This window comes from Tursiops truncatus, chromosome 1, assembly GCF_011762595.2.
Source record: "Tursiops truncatus isolate mTurTru1 chromosome 1, mTurTru1.mat.Y, whole genome shotgun sequence".
NCBI classification, from domain to species: Eukaryota; Metazoa; Chordata; class Mammalia; order Artiodactyla; family Delphinidae; genus Tursiops; species Tursiops truncatus.
The window spans coordinates 75,548,668-75,571,957 of NC_047034.1; the positions used below are offsets into that span (position 1 = coordinate 75,548,668).

Here is a 23,290-nt window from a genome sequence, read left to right on the forward strand (position 1 = left end):
TCTCAGGGAGAGAGTATGGGATAGAGAAGAGAACTTAGGATAGAACCTTGGAAATGCCTACACTTGAGACTTGAATAAAGGAAAGGGAACCTGAAGCAGAGAAGGTACATTTGGAAAGGAAGTATAAGTTGGAGTGCAGTGTCATAGAAGCTAGGGAGAAATAAAATTTAAAGGGTAAAGTGAACAACACTACCAGATATGCAGTGACATTGAGTAAAATGATATGGACTCAGGAAAGGGGACTTGAGTTGGCATTTAGGAATACATTAGTAACCTGAAAAAACATGAATGTAGTGGTTTAGAGTGAAGATTGCAGTGGGTTTGAGAAATAAGTGAAAAGAGAGTAGAGCCAGTGAGTGTAACACTACACTTAATTTAAGCTTGGCGCTGAAAGATGAATTGGGCGAAGTTGAGGGAAGTTTTGTATAGAATTGAGAAAACTTGATCATGTTTAAGATCTGAGGGGAGGGGCTTCCCTTGTGGCACAGTGTTTAAGAATCCACCTGCCAGTGCAGGGGACACAGGTTTGAGCCCTCGTCCAGGAAGATCCCACATGCGGCGGAGCAACTAAGCCCATGTGCCACAACTACTGAGCCTGCGCTCTAGAGCCCGTGACCCACAACGACTGAAGCCCGTGTGCCAAGAGCCCGTGCTCCGCAACAAGAGAAGCCAGCGCAATGAGAAGCCCGCACACTGCAACGAAGAGTGGCCCCCACTCGCCACAACTAGAGAAAGCCCGCGCACAGCAACCAAGACCCAACGCAGCCAAAAATAAATAAATAAATAAATTTATTTAAAAAAAAAAAAGATCTGAGGGGAAAGAGAGAGAACACCAATATTTGTAGAGCAAGATCCTAAAAAGAGACCAGAGAGAGTGAGATCTAGAACTCATTTATTTATTTATTTATTTAAAAAGTAATTTTTAAAAATTTATTTATTTATTTAATTTATTTTTGGCTGTGTTGGATCTTCATTGCTGTGCGCGGGCTGTCTCTAGTTGTGGAGAGTGGGGGCCACTTTTCGTTGCGGTGCGCAGGCTTCTTATTGCGGTGGCTTTTCTTGCGGCGGAGCATGGGCTCTAGGCATGGGGGCTTCAGTAGTTGTGGCGAGCGGGCTCTAGAGCGCAGGCTCAGTAGTTGTGGCGCATGGGCTTCGTTGCTCCACGGCATGTGGGAACTTCCTGGACCAGGGCTTGAACCCGTGTCCCCTGCATTGGCAGGTGGATTCTTAACCACTGTGCCACCAGGGAAGCCCAAGAACTCAATTATTGTTAATGGTAAGCCTTTTTATTCCCTGTCTTGAGTTCTGAGGTAAAGAGGAGGAGATGGATAGTGACATAGACACATTGAGGAAATACCTATTGGAAAAACCTCTCTTGTCCATGAAGGTGGTTACATTTAGGTTGCAAAGCTGTGCCTGTGGATTAGACAGAAGCCAGCAATTACTTATGGAGAGATACATATGGCCTGAAGTGTCTTACTTCTTTCCATGAATAATATTTGGTTTTTCAGAAGAGTTCAGTTTTAACTTGTATTTCTCTTCCTTGGGCAGGAACTGAAACATTTGATCTTGGAGGCAGCAGATGGCTTTCTGTTTATTGTCTCATGTGAGACAGGCCGGGTGGTATATGTCTCTGACTCAGTGACCCCTGTTTTGAACCAGCCGCAGTCTGAATGGTTTGGTAGCACACTCTATGATCAGGTGCACCCAGATGATGTGGACAAACTTCGTGAGCAGCTTTCCACTTCGGAAAATGCCCTGACAGGTATGAGTTAATACGGATGGAAAATGAATAGCAAATTCTTCCTTCTTTTTTTTTCTGAGATAGAAGAGGTGTTTTAACTCTTAAATTTTTTGATTGAATCTGGCAAAACTTTTAGAATTTTCTCCTTCAATGAATATAATTGTTCTTTTTATCCACATGCAGGTAATATATTTTGTAGCTCATCTTTAGAAAATGTTTCATTAGTGACAATGCTTATAAAAAGTTTACTTTGATCTTAATATTAGTGTAAATACACAGTAAAGGCCAAGCCTACAATAACCCCCACCCCCACCCCTCCAGCCATTCCAGAAGAATGAAATTATCCATTTTCTGTCTCATTTGTTGGGTAAATACCTGGTATTTTTTCTACCCAGTTGTGCTTGGCTTTGACTTGGTATTAGGTTCTATGATAGTAGATTTTTATTTTAGAGGGGGATGATTATCAGTGTGTAAGGTGTTTTCTTGGTTTTTTTTTGTATTTATACTATCTTTCTGTCTTGTTTTTGCCCCCACCTCCACACCCCCATTTAATGTTATTCAGTCCTTCTGCCCTAGTTTGGCTGAAGGAAACAAGTCACATCTGCTCCTAAGCGATCTAGAAAAAATTTTAATGTGGAAGCAGATTAAAACTGGTAATTAAAATAAAATCCATTATGGTCATATTAATGTTGGTATTTAGCTTTCATTTATGTTTTTATGGGTTTCATTTTCCTAATTCTTCTTTTTCCCAAAAGTTCCCACTGGTTTCTGTATAATAAAGGGAGGAACAATTTTAGCATGAGACAGATGGGTGTTTCTGTAGCATATAAAATTACTTGTTATTAAACCAGTGACATTCACTCCATGTGTGTGTGTGTGCGTGCATACGCACATGCATGTGTGTTTATAAAAATAATCAGACCTAAGGATATAGCCTTGCTCTTGCTTGCCAACTTTACCTACTTCTACTCCTGTCTTGCCTTGCACAAAGTTATTTCCAGTGCTTTGAACTGAAGAGTAAGTAAGATTCACTGATGGGAACAGAGGTGTTTTAGGCTTGAAAAAAATCCATCTCCTACTTGGCTTATTCTCTTATAAGCAAGGAGATTGGAGAGCATGAATAGGCTACTTACTTATCTTTGCCTCCAGTATCTCTCTCTCCCTCTTCCCCACACACAAGAATGTACTCCAGACTGTTCTTCACATCCTTCTTCAGGGCGTATCCTTGATCTGAAGACTGGAACAGTGAAAAAGGAAGGTCAACAGTCTTCCATGAGGATGTGTATGGGCTCAAGGAGATCTTTTATTTGCCGTATGAGGTGAGTGTCAGGATGAGGATTGTGATTTGCCATAGGAAGAATTAAGAGCTAAGGGTTTGATTTCTGGTCAGAGGAGTTAAACTTCTAAATCCAAGATCCAGTTAGATTAAATTTAGCTCTCGAGACCCACGTAAGTTGTAACACAGAATAAAGCGTTAAGGAAACTAACATTTACTGAACTCCTCCTATGCCAAACATTATGATAGGTGCTTTATGTCTGTCATCTCATTTCCCACGACTGCCCAGTAGGGTAGAATTCATGGTTACTATTTTGCTGATTAAAAAAAAAAAAAGACTCAAAGAAATTGACTTCCCAGGATTACATAGATAATGTTTGATACAAGATTTTATTCTAATCCATACTAGTCGGATGCCGATACCTATGTTTTTTCCCAGTATATCACAAGGCAACATCCATGTACTCAGATCATTTCTGCACCCCTCCTTTTTTTGTAGAAATTTAAGACTTTATTATGTCTTTCACTTAATATTTAGCATTAATAAATTATATACTATACATTTTAGGATTCTGAAGAAAGGATAGTGATACTTTTCTTCACAGCTAGAGAAAATACTTCTTAAAGTCACAAATTCAGGTTGTATAATGGAAATTGACTACATTGTACGAGAGGATGCTTCTTAGAAATGATGAATAGGATATTAAGAAAGGTTTCCTGGGGGAGTTTAAAAATTGAATATTATGTGGCTTAGTGGTTTAGTTTCTGGACCCAGACTACTGGATTTATCACTTATCTTCTGAGACCTTGAGCAGATTAAATGACTGCTTTGTGTTTGCTTTTTTAAAAAATATTTATTTATTTATTTATTTATTTTTGGCTGGATCGGGTCGTAGTTGCAGCGCATGGGCTCTTTGTTGCAGTGCATGGGCTTCTCTCTATTTGTGGTGTGCAGGCTCCAGAGCACATGGACTCAGTAGTTGTGACGTGTGGGCTCTCTGGTTGTGGTGCGCGGGCTCCAGAGCGGGTGGTCTCAGTAGTTGTGGCTCACAGGCTTAGTTGCTCCACAGCATCTGGGATCTTAGTTCCCTGACGAGGGATCGAACCTGCCTCTCCTGCATTGGAAGGCAGATTCTTAACCACTGGACCACGAGGGAGGGTCCCCCTGCTTTGTGTTTTTATTTCTTCATCTAATATAGGGAGTTATATCAACCTCATAAAGTTGTTATAAGGATTAGATGAATAAATATATGTAAAGATGCTTAAAATAGTGCATGACACATGTAAAATTCTGTGTAAGTTTTATTTATTATTAAAGAAGTGAAAGAAAGAAAGTAGAGGATGGGAGAGAGTGTTGCAACATGTGGACATGGCTAATGCAAAGACATAGGCAGGAACAAGATAAATAATAACGAAATGTAGCAAATAGATTGTGTTGCAGCATAGTGCTGGAGTCAACAAACCACAACTCTTTGTTTGTAAATAAATCTTTATTAGAACATAGCCATGCCCATTTGTTCGCATACTGTCTGTAGCTGCTTTTGTGCTATAATAGCAGAATTGACTAGTTGCAACAGATTGTATGGCCCACAAAGCTGAAAATATTTACTGTCTGGTCATTTACAGAAAAAGTATACTAACCCCTGATGTAGAGAATCTCTGCATTTGCAGAGCATGTAGAACATTTTGACTTAAAATTCTGGGACAGTTACAAGTTTTAGAAATACCAAACCTGACTTCTTTATCCTTCCTTGTTAGGGGCATTGTTACCAATTTTCTGTGTCAAGTTGTATTCAGAACCTGTTATCTGGCTGTTAACTGATGGAAGCTTCTTTGATAGTGTAGTGCAACTTTTTTTTTAATTTATTTTTTTATTGAAGTATAGTTGAATTATAGTGTTGTGTTAATTACTGCTGTGCAGCAAAGTGACTCAGTTATATATTTTCATATTCTTTTCCATTATAGTTTATCACAGGATATTGAATATAGTTCCCTGTGCTATGCAGTAGGACCTTGTTGTTTATCCATTCTACATATACCAGTTTGCATCTGCTAATCCCAGACTCCCAATCCAGTCCTCTCCTACCTCCCTCTCCCTTGGCAACCTCCAGTCTGTTCTCTATGCCCCTGATTCTGTTTCTGTTTCATAGATAGGTTCATTTGTGTCATATTTTAGGTTCCACATATAGGTGATATCATATGGTATTTGTCTTTCTCCTTCTGTTTTACTTCACTTAATATAATGATCTCTAGTTGCATCCATGTTGCTGCAAATGGCATTTCATTCTTTTTTGTGGCTGCATAGTATTCCATTGTATATATGTATCACATCTTCTTTATCCATTCTTCTTTCAGTGGACATTTAGGTTGTTTCCATGTCTTGGCTATCGTGAAAAGTGCTGCTGTGAATGTAGGGGTGCATGTATAATACCCTTTTTTTTTTTTTTTTTTTTTTTGGTAGTACGCAGGCCTCTCACTGTTGTGGCCTCTCCCGTTGCGGAGCACAGGCTCCGGACACGCAGGCTCAGCGGCCGTGGCTCACGGGCCCAGCCGCTCCGCGGCATGTGGGATCTTCCCGGACCAGGGCACAATCCCGTGTCCCCTGCATCGGCAGGCGGACTCTCAACCACTGTGCCACCAGGGAAGCCCTATAATACCTTTTTTTTTTTTTTTGTGGTACGCAGGCCTCTCACCATTGTGGCCTCTTCCATTGTGGAGCACAGGCCCCGGACGCGCAGGCTCAGTGGCCATGGCTCACGGGCCCAGCTGCTCCGTGGCATGTGGGATCCTCCCAGACTGGGGCACGAACCCGTGTCCCCTGCATCGGCAGGTGGACTCTCAACCACTGCGCCACCAGGGAAGCCCTATAATACCTTTTTGAATTATAGTTTTGTCTGGGTATATTCCCAGGAGTGGGATTGCTAGATCATATGGTAATTCTATTTTTAGTTTTCTGAGGAACCTCCATACTGTTTTCCACAGTGGCTGCACCAACTTACATTCCCACCAACAGTGTCGGAGGGTTCCCTTTTCTCCATACCCTCTCCAGCATTTGTTATTTGTAGACATTTTAATGATGGCCATTCTGACTGGCATGAAGTGGTACCTCATTGTAGTTTTGATTTGCATTTCTCTAATAATTAGCGGTGTTGAGCATCTTTTCATGTGCCTATTGGCCATCTGTATTTCTTCTTTGGAGAAATGTCTCTTTAAGTCTTCTGCCCATTTTTCCATTGAGTTGTTTGTTTTTCTGTTGAGTTGTATGAATGATAGTGCAACTTAATTGCTTTTAATCTCTCTGTTCATTGAAACAGGTGTGGCAGTAGCTCTGTGGACCCAGTCTCCATGAATAGACTGAGCTTTGTAAGAAACAGATGCAGGTGAGATCCTAAGCTGTAAAAATAAAAACCCAAAGGGATGGCCAAGTACCTTTAGAGATCGTCACATTTTCAACTATTTTACTATTGTACTTCCTTCAGCAGCCCTCACCCTCATCCGTCACTTCCCAGTTACTTTTTTTCTGGCAGTATTTTCCTGAACTTCTAAATCTTTTGCTCATCCTGTTTAAGGAAGTTACGCTACCACTTTACCTATTGATACTTTCTTCCTGCTGCAGTACCTTTCAGTTGCTTTACTTTGGCAAAGGTAAAATATATGCTGGTCACTTTTGGGTGGGAAAGGTCCAAGTACAGTCGTCCTGTTTTATAAACACCCAAGAGCCTAAAGTTAAAGGTACTAAGCCAGCATTGCCTTTTAAATGTTACTGGAATGTAATTTAAATGTTACTGTAATTTTTCTAGGAATGGACTTGGCTCTGTGAAGGATGGGGAACCTCATTTCGTGGTGGTCCACTGCACAGGCTATATCAAGGCCTGGCCCCCAGCAGGTAGGAAAGTTGAATAGTGACTTCTTCCTGGGTGCAGCAAGTTCCTCACAGTGTCCAAGAAAGTTAGCTAATATTTATCATGTACCTGTAGTATATGAAATGTACTTTGGTATAAACTGTAATAGGAAAGAAAAAGTGGACTCCTTCCCTTCCTTTATGGATCTTATATTCCAGTTAGGGAGATGGATTACTCAGACTTGAAAATGACTTGGTGATGGCTGTGTCACAGAATGTAGTTTTTAAATGTCCAAATAGTAATGTATACTGAATACCTGTATCTAAGTATTTGTGTGCAAAGAAGCAGTTGACATTGAATGCAGTTGATTTGGGAAAGTTTTCTAAAGAAGGAGCAAGACTTGGATGGAGAAGCGGGTAAATGGCTTGATTGTAGTAACTTGTAAAGGGGATGTTCTCTGCAAAGACTTTAAATCAGGATGTGAGCGGATTAATTTTACTAGAACTTGAAGTCAAAAAGGGAATGTGAGAAAAGTGGTTGGGGTACAAGGATCAGCCTTTTAACCTGGCTTGTCAGAGTTTCCAAATCGTAGCAATTTTATTACCTCCCTGCTGGCTAGGTGTGCCTGGGAAGTGGGGGTTTTAGGGAGATAGAAACTAAGAGAGGCAAGGTGGTGTGTTTTGGTAAAGGTTAAACTTTGGATTTGGAAAAACCTGGGTTTGATTCTGGCATTGTTATTTATTAGTGGTATAACTTAGGGTAAGTTGCTTGACTTGTATGGGAAAAAAAACCCCTCAATTTTCTCATCTATAATTTAGAGATAATATAACCCATATAGAGTTATTGTGAGGATTAGATTTAATGTAAGGAAAGCACCCAGCCTAGTGCCTGGCATATGGTAGGCACCCAATAAATGGTAGTTAAATGTAATTAAGAAAAATTAATTTTAAGTCATAATGAAGTTTGAACTTTTTAGTTTATATACTGTATAAACCATGCGTTTGAGATACACATGATCTTTTATACTTCTATGTAGCTCTCAAAGAAATACTATTTTTCTTGGTAAAAAGAAGAAAAATATGCAAAGAGTAGGGGGAAAGTGCATCCTTCTTCCCTTTCCACATAAACATTGAAACACTAGCTTGTCTCTTTTCCAAAGTACATAAATAACTATTGGTGTTTGGTTTAATCTCATTTTTGGTTGTTTGCTTACTTTGAAAGTCACAGGTTAGGCAAGACATCCGTTCTCTGCCTGTGATATGGTCACAGAGTAAATGGCTGTCTTCATATGTATTTGGTTTGGCCAGCATAGTCTTTTAGAATACTTTGAGTGGGACTGTACTCTGCAGTTTATTATAATTAATGTGAGTATAATATATGAATTAATATATATAAAAGTACTTAAAATAGTACCTGATATATATGGTAAGTTCTTTGGGTTGTTTACCTTTATTTCTTATTTTCAGCAGTCTGTATTGTTTCATACCTAGTCTCTTCATACCTACATGTGTTTTAAATCTTTACATATCTGACTTTTGAAGGCAATTGAGTTTGAGATACCTGTTAAACCTTTTAACTTCACCTTCCTGAAGGTGTCTCCCTCCCAGATGATGACCCAGAGGCTGGCCAGGGGAGCAAGTTTTGCCTGGTGGCTATTGGCAGACTACAGGCAAGTATGAATTTTTCACATCTATATCACCCATTTTCAGTGGGAGAAAATCTCCTTCAGGATGTGTTCATGTTATTTTTTCTTTTACTCTCTGAATACAAATGAAGAATTCTGAAAAACTCCGAACATTTTGAGGAATATGGTATTCATAGTTAACATTGCTTCTCTTGGATTTAGCAGAAGCTGAAGAGAGTGAGAGAGAGAGATCTTTTCCTCTTTCATACTTTTAGCTTTGCAATGCTGAATTTTCTATTTCCAACTAATTTCTTTTGCTCCTATACAATAGAAGAGAGATCTTTTCATTTTTCATTACATGACTAACAGTAGAGAATTGGAATTATTTTGATTCTCCTTATAAAAACAGATGTTTCTTGGTTACTTGGGAGTATAATTTTCCAATCTGAATAGTGAATACCACCTAGCTAAATGAAAGTAAGTGGGTTTTAGGTTGAATGAATTATTACCTTTCTTTACAAAGTTCGTGAAGAGTACATGTGTAGGAGTGGAGCTAGGCCTCATGCCCTATCTGTGATGATCACTTTTTCCTTTTTGGATGGGTTGTGAAAGTTTAGAAATTCCTAAAATTGGAAACCTGATGGGAAATACATCTGTAAAGAATGGTGTCATTTTATCTCATTTTTATCTCTTTTCTTTCAGGTAACTAGTTCTCCCAACTGTACAGACATGAGTAATGTTTGTCAGCCAACGGAGTTCATCTCTCGACACAATATTGAGGGAATCTTCACTTTTGTGGATCATCGCTGTGTGGCTACCGTTGGCTACCAACCACAGGTGAGGAGCTGGAGCTATTACACCACTGATATTTAGGCTTCTGTTCTCCCTTTGCTATGCTGAGATTATTCAATCGTATAATTCCAGAGATAACCAAAACATGTCAGCCCCAACTCAGAAAAAGAGATGATCCTAGGCTGTTGATAGCTAAATATAATTTCAGCTTCCTACCAAGGTTGTCTGATCTAGAAAAATATGGCTTGTGAAACCAGGCTGGAGCAGCAGGTACAGGTAATGTATTTCTTTTTTGTTAGTGATATTAATACAGATGATGATGCAAAAACTAGTTATAATGATTTGGCCACCTTTAGATAATTCATATAATCATCTAGTTGCATAGTAACCCATAAAGTATGCAAATTTAGCACCAGTTATTATGATTTATTTAGATATCTCATTCAGCAGACCAGGTAACTATGTCTGAATTGAGAAACAAGTCATTACATAAACTTTCAAAATTATAGCTGCCAGGAGGGACTTCTGTAAAGAGGTTGGTGCAAAAGAGATCTTGAAAAAGGAGAACAAAGTCAGAGAGCATTTACAGTACCTGATGCAACACCTGTTGTAAAGCTGTTGTTACCAACACAGCGTGGTGTTGGTGTAGGAATAGTTACATAGATCAGTAGATAAGAATCGAGTCTGTTCTCATATTTATGGTCAACTGATTTTCAACAAAGATGCCGAGACAATTCAAGGGGAAAAGAAGCTTTTCCAATAGATGGTGACGGAACAATTGTATACTCATAGGCAAAACAAAACAGAAAGAACTTAGACTCTTACCTCACACCGTACACAGAAATCAACTCGAAGATATAAATGTGTAAGTGCCAAAGTTTTATAAAACATCTAGAAGAAAATAGGATAAAATCTTTGTGATCTTGAGTTAGGCAAAGATTTTTTTTTGGCCACGTTGTGCAGCTTGCAGGATCTTAATTCCCCCACCAGGGATTGAACCAGGGCCACAGCAGTGAAAGTGCCGAGTTCTAATGACTGGACTGCCAGGGAATTCCCTAGGCAAAGATTTTCTATATGACCCTAAAAGCATGATTCACAAAAGAAAAAATTTGGTAAGTTGGGTTTCATAAAAGTTAAAATTTGCCCTCTTAAAAGGGCATCATTAAGAAAGTGAAAAGACCAGCCACAAATTGGGGGAAAATATTTGTAAATCATATGTGTGAAAAAGGATTTGTATCCAGAATAAAGAACTCTCAGAACTCATTAAGACAACCAGCCAGTAAAAAAGGGGCACAAGATTTGAATAGACATTTCACCAGAGAAGCAATATGAATGGCATATAAATAGTTGCTTGTCATTAGGAAAGTACAGATTAAAGCCACAATGAGATACCACTATATGCCCATTAGAATGGCTATCATCAAAAAGTACTGGCAGGAACATGGAGAAACAGAACCTTCATACATTGTTAGTAGATAAGTAAAATGGTATAACTACTTCGGAAAACCATTTTGGCAGTTTCTTTAAAAGTTAAACATACACTTACCCTACAAATTAGCAATTCCACTCCTAAGTATTTACCCAAGAGAAATGAAAACATATGTTCACACAAAGATTTATACACAGATGTTCATATCTGTATTATTCATAATAGCCAAAAAGTGGAATGTCCATTAACTAGTGAATGGATACACACTGTGTTATATCCATGTTAGAATATTTATGAGCAATAGAAGGGATATACTATTGATACATGGAACAACATAGATGAACTTCAAAAATATTGTGTTAAATGAAGGCAGCCAGACACAGAAGACTACCTATTGTATGATTCCATTTGTATAGAAAAGGCAAAACTGAAGAAGCAGAAGCAGATCAGTGGTTGGCCAAAGGATTAGGAGCAGGGATTGACTACAAACGGGCAGAAGGGCACTTTTGGGTGCAGTGGACGTGTTCTAAAACTGAATTGTGGTAATGGTTGTACAACTGTATAAATTTATTATAGGTCATCAAATTAGAATTATAAAATTCATTTAGAATGAGTGAGTTTATCTAAATTATACCTCAAATCTGTAAAAAATTCACTTAAAATAAATGTACAATATCCTGAAAAAGAAGAATGCTCTAGAGGTCAGTTGTTTAGCAGATTCCATCTTTTTTTGTTTGTCTTTTTTTTCCCCCCTCCACTCTTATCCATAATCTTAGGATAAAAGCAAGAGAAATGAAATCCAAGTCTCCTACTAATGGCCCAGGAAAGTTAGATGATCATAAAAGTGTCAATTTTACTCTTCTTTTTCTCTTTTAGGAACTCTTAGGAAAGAATATTGTAGAATTCTGTCATCCTGAAGACCAGCAGCTTCTAAGAGACAGCTTCCAACAGGTAACTTTTTCTCCTGGTTTGGATTGGAATAGTATTTTAATCTAATATCTATTATTACATTCATTCCACAAATATTTATTGACTGCTGATTAACCTAGTACTGTGGCAGGCCCTGCAGTTTTATGTACTTTAGTACTTAACCTGTATTTTTAAGAAACAGAAAAGGACCAGTACTTTGAAACTATGGATAATGTTCAAGGTATTTTTGTTTGGCTTTGGCTACTCAGTGTCTTATATCCAAGAGGCTGTCTTTAAAATATTTAAAATAGTCTACACTTCACTGAACAGTGGATAGTAGTTGAAAAATTCATTTCATGGTTCTTTTATAGATAAGTGAAAGTTGGCTCTTAATTGTAAGCAAACTCTTAATTTCAGGCCCTAGATCCTGAAAACATCTGGCGAATTTAATTTCAGGACAGGCTTCGCTTTAGATAGTAGCTCTTACTTTATATTAGACTGGTTAGTTTTCCTCTTTAAACCTCAATAGTGTTTTTACTGATACAATGGGTATATAAGATAAAGCATTTAAAGCACAAAGGCCAACTTCTAGAGGAAATCAGACAATGGCAGTAAAAAGTCTCTCTGTCTCTAATTCCTCAGCATCACCTGTTCCATCCACTCACATTCCATGTACGGGTAGTCTTTTTTTTTTTTTTTTTTGGTAGTGTAGTCTTAGAAAAGCTATTCTGACTTCTGTTGAAACCATTCAAAGCTAAGGACGTGGACTTCTGGCAGTGCGAGATGTTGTACAGTATATTTTAAATCCATGAAATTCATAATTCTCACGCTTAGGGCCACAGAGTATCACTTGATCATTTCTAGAAAAATGTTTATTCCAAAGCAATGGGCCATATATACACTCTGTAATCTCATGGTTTTTATTCTGACATCAGTTGCTGCTATGATACTAGAGTACAGAAGCAAAGGTACTTTTTAATGTGCAGACTAGTTGCTGCTTACTAGTTGCTGATATCTAGATTTTGATGTTTCTTATGTCTAGATGGATTTGTATTTCTTTTTGCTTTTCAGTACATAAATTTAGTTGCTATTTCTAGGGAAGGTTGTTTTTCTCTTTTTTTTTTTTTCCCATTTTGGTTCTTGTCATGCTTTGTTTCACATTTGATTTTTTAAAATTTTATTTATGTATTTTAAATGTGCCATTTTATTATTGCTAAGTGAAGTATGTCCCGTTTTCTGTTATAATTATTTCTCAGTCAGATTGTAATGTCAGCGGTTACTGCCACACTCTTGTCAACTTAAACACAAATGTTATCACTTAACTTTTTCTTAAAAAGCAATTTAAAGTGTAGGTATTTTGAATTACTGGGCTTATACTTCATTGGCATGAATATGTACAGTAATAATCAGGTTTCAAATCCAGTATTTAGTTTGTATACAAATGTAATGATGTTCGTTGTGCATATATTATACAGTGAGCGCATGTATTAAAGACTACTTATTATTGTTTAAATGTAGATGTTCATATCTCATTTCTTTTTTATAATGTTAAATAAATGTTGTTCTTAAAAAAAGAAAAAATACATAGCCTAGTGCTTGACATATAGTAAGTACCAAATAAATGTTGGCTGCTAATATTATTTTTTTACTGTTAAGGAGGGGATTCAAAAGATTATTTTCTGTTCTTTGAGATTAGAAACTAAAATGATCTAAAATTGCTTTCTTTTAAAAAATAAAAGCAAAACAAAACTAAAGCCAACTTAGTTTTATTTATAGAAACCTTCATGGGTGCTATGAAAACAAATTCTCAGGCTTGGCAGAAAAAGCTAGGATTGAGGGGCAACATATAAGCTATGTTCAGTGTCATTAAACTTATAAACTCCTAGTAAATTTGCTAGATCAGTGTATCTTTAAGGGACTTTCTAAAGGAAGTGGGGAAAGGTAGTCTTTTCTCTCCTGGAATAATTGTTACTCCTGTTTGATATTGACAAGAGTGGTTAGATAGCTTGGGACTCTGAGAAGAAACATGATAAATATACCTCCTTATTGTTTAGTCACTTATTTTTACTCCCCAAAACAACAAAATGTTGTTTTGCTAGTAACATTGCAAGAGACTGTTACTTCAAGGACAGTGACACAAGGATCTTAAGGTTGTAAATGTCTAAAGAAAATTTTTTGTGGGTTTCAACTGATAGCATGAAAACTTTTTCAGGTGGTGAAGTTAAAAGGCCAGGTGCTATCTGTCATGTTCCGGTTTCGGTCTAAGAACCGAGAATGGCTCTGGATGAGAACCAGCTCTTTTACTTTCCAGAACCCTTACTCAGATGAAATTGAGTACATCATCTGTACCAACACCAATGTGAAGTATGTACCATAAAGACCTTTTCCAATGTTGGGATTTCTCACGGGCCAAGTCTGCTTAGCCTTATCAGGTTACCTCCTCTTCTACTTTTCTAGTAGTAAACACCATTATTTCTTCATCTTCCAACTTCTTAGAATTTGGGGTAGTTCATCCAGGTAGAGTAAAATTTTTTTTAATTTAATTTTTTACTAGAGTATAGTTGACTTATACAGGTAGAGTAAAATTTTAACAAACAGTAGCTTAGAGACTAGATTCTGAAATGTGAAGGGTTTGGTCAGTTGACCTTTGAACAACATGAATTTGAACTGTGTGGGTCCACTTATATGCAGATTTTTTTCAGTAGTAAATGCTACAGTACTACGTGAGCTGCATATACGGAGGGCCGACTATAAGTTATACTCAGATTTTCGACTGCTCAGAGCGTCGGTTCCCCTAACCCCCGTGTTATTCAAGGGTCAACTGTATTTCAACTTTATGTTTCAACCCTTTTTAGAAAGGATTTTTTGTTGTTGTTGTTGTTTTTGTTTTGTTTTGCGGTACGAGGGCCTCTCACTGTTGTGGCCTCTCCCGTTGCGGAGCACAGGCTCCGGATGCGCAGGCTCAGCGGCCATGGCTTACGGGCCCAGCAGCTCCGCGGCATGTGGGATCTTCCCGGACCAGGGCACGAACCCGCGTCCCCTGCATTGGCAGGCGGACTCTCAACCACTGTGCCACCAGGGAAGCCCAGGATTTTGTTTTTTATACACCAGTTTATTACTCTAGTCTGACAGGAATTTTTTCTAGAGCAGGTATCTGCAAACTTTCTGTAAAAGACCAGATACTAAATATTTTAGCATTGTGGGGCATACAGTCTCTATTGCAGCTTCTCAATTCTGCTGTTACAGCACGAAAACAGTTCCAGACAAATGAAATGGATAAAGATGGCTGTGTTCCAGTAAACTTTTATTTACAAAAGCAGGCAACGGACTGGATTTGGCCCACGGACCATAGTTTGCTTTAGAGCATAGCTATATTCACTCTTTTGTTAGCTTCTGTTTCTCTGTTCCTTGATTCTTTTCTCTTTGAAATTTCTCAGCTTTGTAAGAAACAATTTTATTAAAATAGATTTCATATACCGTACAGTTTACTCATTTAAAGTGTACAGTTTCTTAAGTATGTCACAGGGTTGTGCAAGTATTACCACACACACACAAAAACTATTACCTCCAAAGAAATCCTGTACTAATTAACAGTCATCCTCCCCAAGCCGTATGTAACAACTATTCTATTCTGTGTCTCTATAAATTTGTCTGTTCTTATAAATGGAAACATATAATATATGGTTCTTTTGTGACTGGCCTCTTTCACTTAGTTTAATATTTTAAGGATCATCCATGTTGTAGCATGTATCTGTACTTCATTTCTTTTTATTGCCAAATAATATTGCTTTGTATTGGTATACCACATTTTGTTTATCCACTCGTCAGTTGATGGATATTGAGTTGTTTATACTTTCTGGCTACTAAGACTGCTGCTATGAACATTTGTTTACTAGTTTTTGTGTGGATATGTTTTTATTCTCTTTGGTATATACCTAGGAGTAGAATTGCTGGGTCTCATGGTGACTCTATGTTTAATCTTTTGAGGAACTCCCAAACTGTTTTCCAAAGCTGCTGTACCATTTTACATTCTCATCAGCAATGTATGAGGGTTCCAGCTTCTCCATATTCTTGCTGTCTTTTTTTATTGTACCCATCCTAGTGGGTGTCGGTTGTCAAGGTACTTCTTTTCCATTTAATCTATCTGTGTAGAATTGGCCTTAAACCCACGTGTGAAGATCTGATTATGAATAATTAGCAAGTGTGAATAATATCGGTGACAACATTGAGTCTCTGTCCTCCAATTCAACTTTTAGGGCTTGTAAAGTTTAGTTCTTTGCTAATTAATTTTAGTATAACTGAGTGGATTCAGTTAGAAATTTTCATTAACTTAGGACTCAGGTCATTGTAGTTTTTTTGGGTTTTGATTTTGTATCTTTATATTACAGAACAACAACTGTTTTGTATTTCTGTTTTGCTTAAGTTTTGAAATGTGTTAAGTCTTTTTAAGAAGTTGTTTCTGGAAATAATGGCTTTCCCCATTTTTGCATACTACAGTTTTTCCCCCTACAGTAAGTTTTAGTTGATTCTTAATATTTTATTTTGTAATAAATACTCTTTGTAGAAAATTCGGAAGGTATTGAAAATAGTAAAGAGAAGGAAAAAAATTCTCACTATCCAGAAATAGTCTTTGTTAATGTTTCATTGTGTACTTTCAGTTTTTTACTTATGCTTTTTTTAAAACACAATATATGGATATACAACATATACATACACACATCCACAACGACTAGGTATTGAATACCTGGAAGGAGTTAGAGCCCAAACAGGATGAACTCTTGTTCCATAGGACATAGTTTCTATTTGTACCATGTTTTCTGTAGTGTGAATTATTTGCTGAATCTGAAGTTACAGGTTATCATAGGATTGGACTTGAAAGGGGAATTGATCAGTGATTACCCCATGTACAGGTGAATCTATAATGTCTTATGTACAAACAGAGTCAGATACTTTTTTTTTTCTTTGTTCTCTCTACTCTTCATTTTCCTAGGAACTCTAGCCAGGAACCACGGCCTACACTGCCCAACACAATCCAGAGGCCACAGCTAGGTCCCACAGCTAATTTATCCCTGGAGATGGGCTCAGGGCAGCTGGCACCCAGGTGAGAAATGGTCGGAGAATCATTTATTGAGCAGTGACTAGCCTGGGGTGGTGGCCGTATACAGTCCCACTTTTTTGTTTATTTGTTTGTTTTAAGCCCTTTCCCCAGATTCTTTTTAAAAATCTCTTTTCCCGTTTCTCTCTTTACTTGCCTTTAACATATAGGCAGCAGCAACAGCAAACAGAATTGGATGTGGTACAAGGAAGAGATGGACTAGCCAGCTACAATCATTCCCAGGTTAGTGTGTCTTCTTTGAAGGATGGTGAGCATTTCCTTAAGAAGTATCCCTGAGAGCCAGTTAGAGTATATTTGTATCTTTACATGAATTTTAGGGTTATTGAGTTGTCATGTTAAACCTTCGTTATTTTTATCATTGTATTTCCACAGGTTTCTGTTCAGCCTGTGACAACCACAGGGCCAGAACACAGCAAGCCCCTCGAGAAGTCAGAGGGTCTATTTGCCCAAGATAGAGATCCAAGATTTTCAGAAATCTACTCCAACATCAATACGGGTATGTTTCTTCCTTATTCTCATTTTAAATTCTCATTTTCATCACTTACTGATGGGCCTACAATTGCCCAATCAGTAGTCTCCCAGTATATTTCCATTTAATCCTAATACCTCGTGAGTAAATAGGAACTTGCTGAACTAATATACTACAGCCCCTTGACTGGCCCTCCCCCAACTCCTTTTGGTCCACAGATCAGAGTAAAGGCATCTCCTCCAGCACTGTCCCTGCCACCCAACAGTTATTCTCCCAGGGCAACACATTCCCTCCTACCTCCCGGCCGGCAGAGAGTTTCAGGTGAGCCCCACATGTGTGTGCTACTTTACATGGCAACTGAGGGATTCAGTTACTGAATCCAAGTTTTATTCTTCCCTAACTTTCTCTGGTTATTTCACACAAAGCAGTGGAACTTGTAGGCCTAGGATGAGACAAGCTTGTTTTTCTTCCTCCTTTTTCTTTGCACCTGTCCTGTTGCCATGTTCTAGGTTCCATCTCTGTGTGTCCTGATCAGTGTGTGACTGTCAGTCTTTCTCGTCTTTTCCAAATTCTGTTATCAAGTTTTCCTTAACCCCAGGGAGTCAAGGGAATCTAGGTATAGCACTAGATTGTCCTGTGATTCCTAGATTCTGTGATAAATGCACCTTTTAAATCCTTACCTCACTATGTGTTCACTCCTAGAAATAGTGGTCTGGCCCCTCCTGTAACCATTGTCCAGCCATCAGCTTCTGCAGGGCAGATGTTGGCCCAGATTTCTCGCCACTCCAATCCTACCCAGGGAGCAGCCCCAGCTTGGACCCCTAGCACCCGCCCAGGCTTCTCTGCCCAGGTAAACCTTCTCATCTGTCTGTCCCTTGTGTATTTTTTGTTTGCTTGGTTAGGCTTTTCTACATATGTAAAATTATTGCTGTCTGTCTTAGACATCTTCTTTCCACCCCTCCATCCCCTTCCTTCCAATTTTTATCTTTATTGGGAGCAGCTAGATAATTAAAAACCATAGATAATATAAACATCTCAGAGTCCATGGTTTTCACATTCACCTTAAATCAAAAATTGCTCACAAACATCTTGAACAGGTTTCAGTTTCAGATTTGTTTTGGAGTAAATTCTGAGAAGTTTCCACTTTGGTTAGGGCTACAAAATACAGGGACAAAGGAGAAAATTAATCACTAATTTATACACAGTGATATCTATTTACCAAAATAAAAAAAATTGTGTTGAAAAATCCTCATATAGTATATATGTGTATATATAAAATATATGTTAAGGCTAAAGCTAATGTCCTGTCATATGTTGATATATACTTATATTGCTAAGTAATATCTTAAATAAAAAAGCCAAAACCAGAAGTAAGCTCCAGAATTGTTATATGCAGTATGACCTCATTGTATAAAAAATGCATAGGAAAATAAAAACTGGAAGAAGTTATCCAAAAATGTTAACCATGGGTCTTTGGTGGTAGAATTATGGATGATTATTTCCTTTTTATTTTCCTTCCTTTTGAAAATATCCCACAGTACATATGCATTAATATTGTAGTGAGAAAAATGTTTAGTTTCCAAAAACAAAAATCATTAGGAATAAATAAATGTGGTACAGACTAAATAAAATGATACAAAGTGTTTTTTCTCTATATATAATGCTATACTATTATTAATACCTCTAGTTTTTGTATAACTTTACAGTTTATAAAATGCTTTCGGTTAAGTCATTTTCGTTTAATTCTCACAACTCTAAATAAACGTGTACTGTTACTAATCCCATAGTTCTTTGTTTTTTGCAATTTATCACGTGTCTAAAAATAGTGTCAAGGGAGATTGGGAGTTAATTGGAAGAAATATACAATGGCATATAAGTAATGAGCTTGGCTCAGAAGAATCCAGTGATTGACAGAGGTAACATTAACTCTCACAGGAATGGCCTGTGCAATAATATTAATGTTCCATTTGTTCTCTACCCCTTTCTTTCTTTTAGCAGGTGGCTACCCAGGCTACAGCCAAGACTCGTTCTTCCCAATTTGGTGTAGGCAACTTTCAGACTCCATCCTCCTTCAGCCCCATGTCCCTCCCTGGAGCTTCCACTGCATCACCTGGTGCCGCTGCCTACCCAAGTCTCACCAATCGTGGATCCAACTTTGGTGAGTTCAGACTAGAAGGAGAAATATCACACCACTAAAGTGAAAGGATTTTGGGCTTCCCTGGTGGCGCAGTGGTTAAGAGTCCCCCTGCCAATGCAGGGGACACGGGTTCCAGCCCTGGTCTGGGAAGATCCCACGTACCGCGGAGCAACTAAGCCCGTGCACCACAACTGCTGAGCCTGCGCTCTAGAGCCCAGGAGCCACAACTACTGAACCCACGTGCCACAACTACTGAAACCTGCGCGCCTAGAGCCCGCAAGCCACAACTATTGAGCCCGCGTGCTTAGAGCCTGTGCTGCACAGCAAAGAGAAGCCACTGCAATGAGAAGCCCGCGCACCACAAGGAAGAGTAGCCCCCGCTCGTCGCAACTGGAGAAAGCCCGCATGCAGCAATGAAGACCCAGTGCAGCCAAAAATAAATAAATAAATTAAATAAATTTATTTTAAAAAAAAGAGAGAGAAAGAATTTCGTAGTTAAAATTGCTTGCTTTTGTCACGGCTGTACTGACCTAACAAGGTGACAGTCCATTTGGAATATAAAACATACCCACATGAAAAAGACTTTAGCACATATAACAGAAAGCATGTAAAGTATTATAAATTTAATAATATGCAAGTATAGTGTGAATGAGCAAAGGACTCTTTGGAAAGGGTACCTAGAGAAGAAAAATGAATCTGAGACCAGGGTTTGAAATAGAAGAGGCATTGATTTGCAGAAAGAAGGGCAGAAAGTGTCTAGGTAAAATTAATTATTTGCATGTGATAATATGCTAGTTTCTCCTCTCTAGTGGAGTTAGCAGATTGAAGTTGTTTATTCTTCCTTGCTGTATTTTTAGCTCCTGAGACTGGACAGACTGCAGGACAATTCCAGACACGGACAGCAGAGGGTGTGGGTGTCTGGCCACAGTGGCAGGGCCAGCAGCCTCATCATCGTTCAAGTTCTAATGAGCAACATGTTCAACAGCCATCAGCACAGCAACCTGGCCAGCCAGAGGTCTTCCAGGTGAGAGGGTGAACAGACTTCAGAAAACCAGAAACTGGGAGAGAGTCAGGGAGGAGAGACAGAGAAGAAAGCATGCATGGATTCAGGTGTTTGATTGAGGTTAGTAAGAAGAGAAGAAAAGAGTCAAGACATATAGGAATAGATGTCATTAATTGAAAAGATTGTGAAGTTAGTGTGCTGCACAGCCTTTGACTAGACCATCGTTAGTGATGTGAAGCGCCATGTGAAGACATCAAAAAAAGTAATTTTGGCCCATTCACAGAGAACCGTGTGCCCGCTTGATAGTACTTTAGGTATAAAAATACTGAATACAGCTCTAAAGGTCTATTTACATACATCCTGAGGGGACTGCAAGAGTCAGTGGAGTAATCTCAGGTGGGACAAAGGAGGAGCTTAGTTTAAAACACAGGTCGAAAGATGGCAAAACAAGGTTTTGGTGGAAAACATAATAGGATAAGAGATATTCCATATGTATCCAGAGGGGGGTTTTATGAAATGTGACAAGCAGATTTTTCTCCTTTTGAAAATACTGAGGTCTAGAAAAGAGGGAAAATGTGGAACTGTAGGAGGAAGACAGAGAAGGAACTAGGAAAAAAGGTTGTCATCTAAAGGAGTCATTGTTGCTGGGAGTAAGGAAGGCTAAGAGAACTCAGCACAGCAGAAACTCTCTGGGGCCAGAGATGACAGTTCAGGGGAATGTTGGGAGGCAGCTTGATAAATGTAAAGGATCAAGGTGTGTGACCCAAACTTATTCTTTTTCACTTATTAGGAGATGCTGTCCATGCTGGGAGACCAGAGCAACAGTTACAACAATGAAGAATTTCCTGATCTAACTATGTTTCCCTCCTTTTCAGAATAGAACTATTGGGGTGAGGATAAGGGGTGGGGGAGAAAAAAAAGATCACCATTTGTTTTTAAAAAGTAAATCTTACTATAAACAGAATAAAAGTTCCTCTCCCTTCCCTTCCCTCACCCCTGATGTATACCCCCTTTTCCTTCTGACCTTTCCCTTGTCTTCCTTGTTTCTCTCTGAGAGAACATTTATAGAAGAAATGGAGTTGAATCCTCAAGGCTTTGGGGACCCTTTGAAAAATTGAGACTGGATAAGGTTAAGAATGCCTTTCCTTATGTCTCCTGACCAGAAATTTTGTGCAGAGATGATTTGTGCTGGGTCAAGGGGCAGGTTAGAGAACCTGGCATCCACTATTTGTCTTGGATACTATGGCTTATTTCTGGAAAGAAATTCTCAATAAGGTGGAGGAGGGGAGAAATGTCCCCATGTTTGAGGACCATGAAGCATGGTAGGTATACATGGGGCTTTAGGAAGTGAGCATAGGCTCTTTCTGCTGCCTGTGAGCAATTCCTCTGGAAAGAAACATGAGTAAGGAAGTGTGAGAGAGAGAGGGAGAGAGAGAGAGAGAGAGAGTGTGTGTGTGTGTGTGCGTGTCTGTGTGTGCGTGTGCATGCATGTGCACATGTGTGTGCATGAGCACGTGCACGTTTGTTTCTGTGTTTCTTTCTCCCTGTTGGGGAGTTATGCAAAATTTGTCCCAGATTTTGTCTTTCTTTGTGTTTTTTAAAGAGTCCTAAGGAGTTAACTCTTCCAGGTATTTTCCACTTAGTATTGCAGCCAAAGAGTATTTAAATAAATGTCTTTGCTGCACTTATATCTATGCCCAGCCAATAGGCAACTATAAGCAAGTATATAAAGTCTTCTATTGAAATCGTTGGTTTCTCATCGAACACATATAGTGATAAAGATGGGTCATTCCTGCTTTTGGTGCTCTCACCTTATATGGAAGATCTGTAAACATTACAGAAGTAGGCTGGCAAGATAAACACTTTTAGAAACCCCCTACTTGGCCATAATGATAATGCTGCATTTTTCTGTCAGAATCACATATGATGTGTGTTCTGTAGAGGTTATATATGCATGGAAACTCAACTTCTTGGATTAGCAGTCCCAGTGAAAATCCTCACTGGTGGAGTTTAAACCAAATACCAAGCCTTCTTGCAAAGTAACCTCTTTCATCCCATTCTCAAAGTATCCAGTCTGCAAGAAACGGAGATTTAGGTCTCTTCTGGGCCTATAGTTCTTTCCTCTTTGCTCCCTTTCCAATCTTGAGATTGGATTTTGCTTTATAGTACAAGTGTAATAAATCCATGTGATAGATGGGACCTGGACTCCCATCCCGACAGGGTCACTTAGCAATTAACTATAGCCATATAAACGCGGATACAGGTTACTACTCTCACTCTTTCCCTTCCTCAGGTAACAGCCATGTGTATCGGCCTTTTTTTGTTTATTTGTTTGGCTCAGGCCAGTATCTTAAGTGCAAGATTGAATAAGGAGAAGACATACTAAATGTAGCCATAGGGGACTGAGGAACATAGGTGGCCTTGGAGAGGCTGAAAGAATGTCATTAGGTTTCCCTCCCTTTTGTCTCCAGTCTGGTGCCAGGTAGTGGAATGGAAAAGGAGACAGTTTATTTTTTTATTCTATGTGCACACATACAATATACATATATATTTATATCACAGTTTAAGAAACCAAAAAGTTGAGTTTCCAATGAAATCCTTGTTTTTTAATAATCAGCTGTTTTTAAATGTGATCAGGACTATAATATTGTACAGTTATTATAGGGCTTCTGGGGAAGGGGAGGGGTGGGAGAAGATGCTCTGGGGGTTTTGTTTCTGCTTTTCCTTCAGGGTTTTATTTTTGATTTTTTTTTTCCTTGTTGGCCATTTCTGTACTGCTGGCATCTGTGCTGAGCCTTACAGTGGCAAAAATAATGACATGTAGCAAAGATTTTAAAACAAAATATTTTTTCCTTTTGTAAACTTTCCTGTGTTGTGTGATCTTGATTGCGGCTTTATTATTCCTTCCCAGCTCATAAACAACAAACACCCACAACTAGTTGAATCCAT

At 38.6% G+C, this 23,290-nt stretch overlaps 1 protein-coding gene across 7 annotated transcripts in view; it reads left to right on the forward strand.

Annotated features, from left to right (window-relative positions):
* Positions 1–23,203, forward strand: part of ARNT (aryl hydrocarbon receptor nuclear translocator) — a 62,581-nt gene extending 39,378 nt beyond the window's left edge. For 3 of the 7 annotated variants that reach the window (XM_019919610.3, XM_019919613.3, XM_073808003.1), the window contains 16 exons: positions 1,552–1,765; positions 2,925–3,063; positions 6,335–6,400; positions 6,821–6,906; positions 8,455–8,531; positions 9,189–9,323; positions 11,584–11,658; positions 13,829–13,980; positions 16,607–16,717; positions 16,882–16,954; positions 17,105–17,228; positions 17,420–17,522; positions 17,904–18,051; positions 19,197–19,359; positions 20,196–20,362; positions 21,132–23,203. In XM_019919610.3, the coding sequence (XP_019775169.1) occupies positions 1,552–1,765; positions 2,925–3,063; positions 6,335–6,400; positions 6,821–6,906; positions 8,455–8,531; positions 9,189–9,323; positions 11,584–11,658; positions 13,829–13,980; positions 16,607–16,717; positions 16,882–16,954; positions 17,105–17,228; positions 17,420–17,522; positions 17,904–18,051; positions 19,197–19,359; positions 20,196–20,362; positions 21,132–21,221 (1,923 nt within the window). In that variant the 3' untranslated portion in view covers positions 21,222–23,203. The remainder of the gene's footprint in view (positions 1–1,551; positions 1,766–2,924; positions 3,064–6,334; positions 6,401–6,820; positions 6,907–8,454; positions 8,532–9,188; positions 9,324–11,583; positions 11,659–13,828; positions 13,981–16,606; positions 16,718–16,881; positions 16,955–17,104; positions 17,229–17,419; positions 17,523–17,903; positions 18,052–19,196; positions 19,360–20,195; positions 20,363–21,131) is intronic. The other 4 variants (XM_004318637.4, XM_019919614.3, XM_019919611.3 and 1 more) reach the window with 3 other exon arrangements.
* The last annotated feature ends 87 nt before the right edge of the window (positions 23,204–23,290 follow it).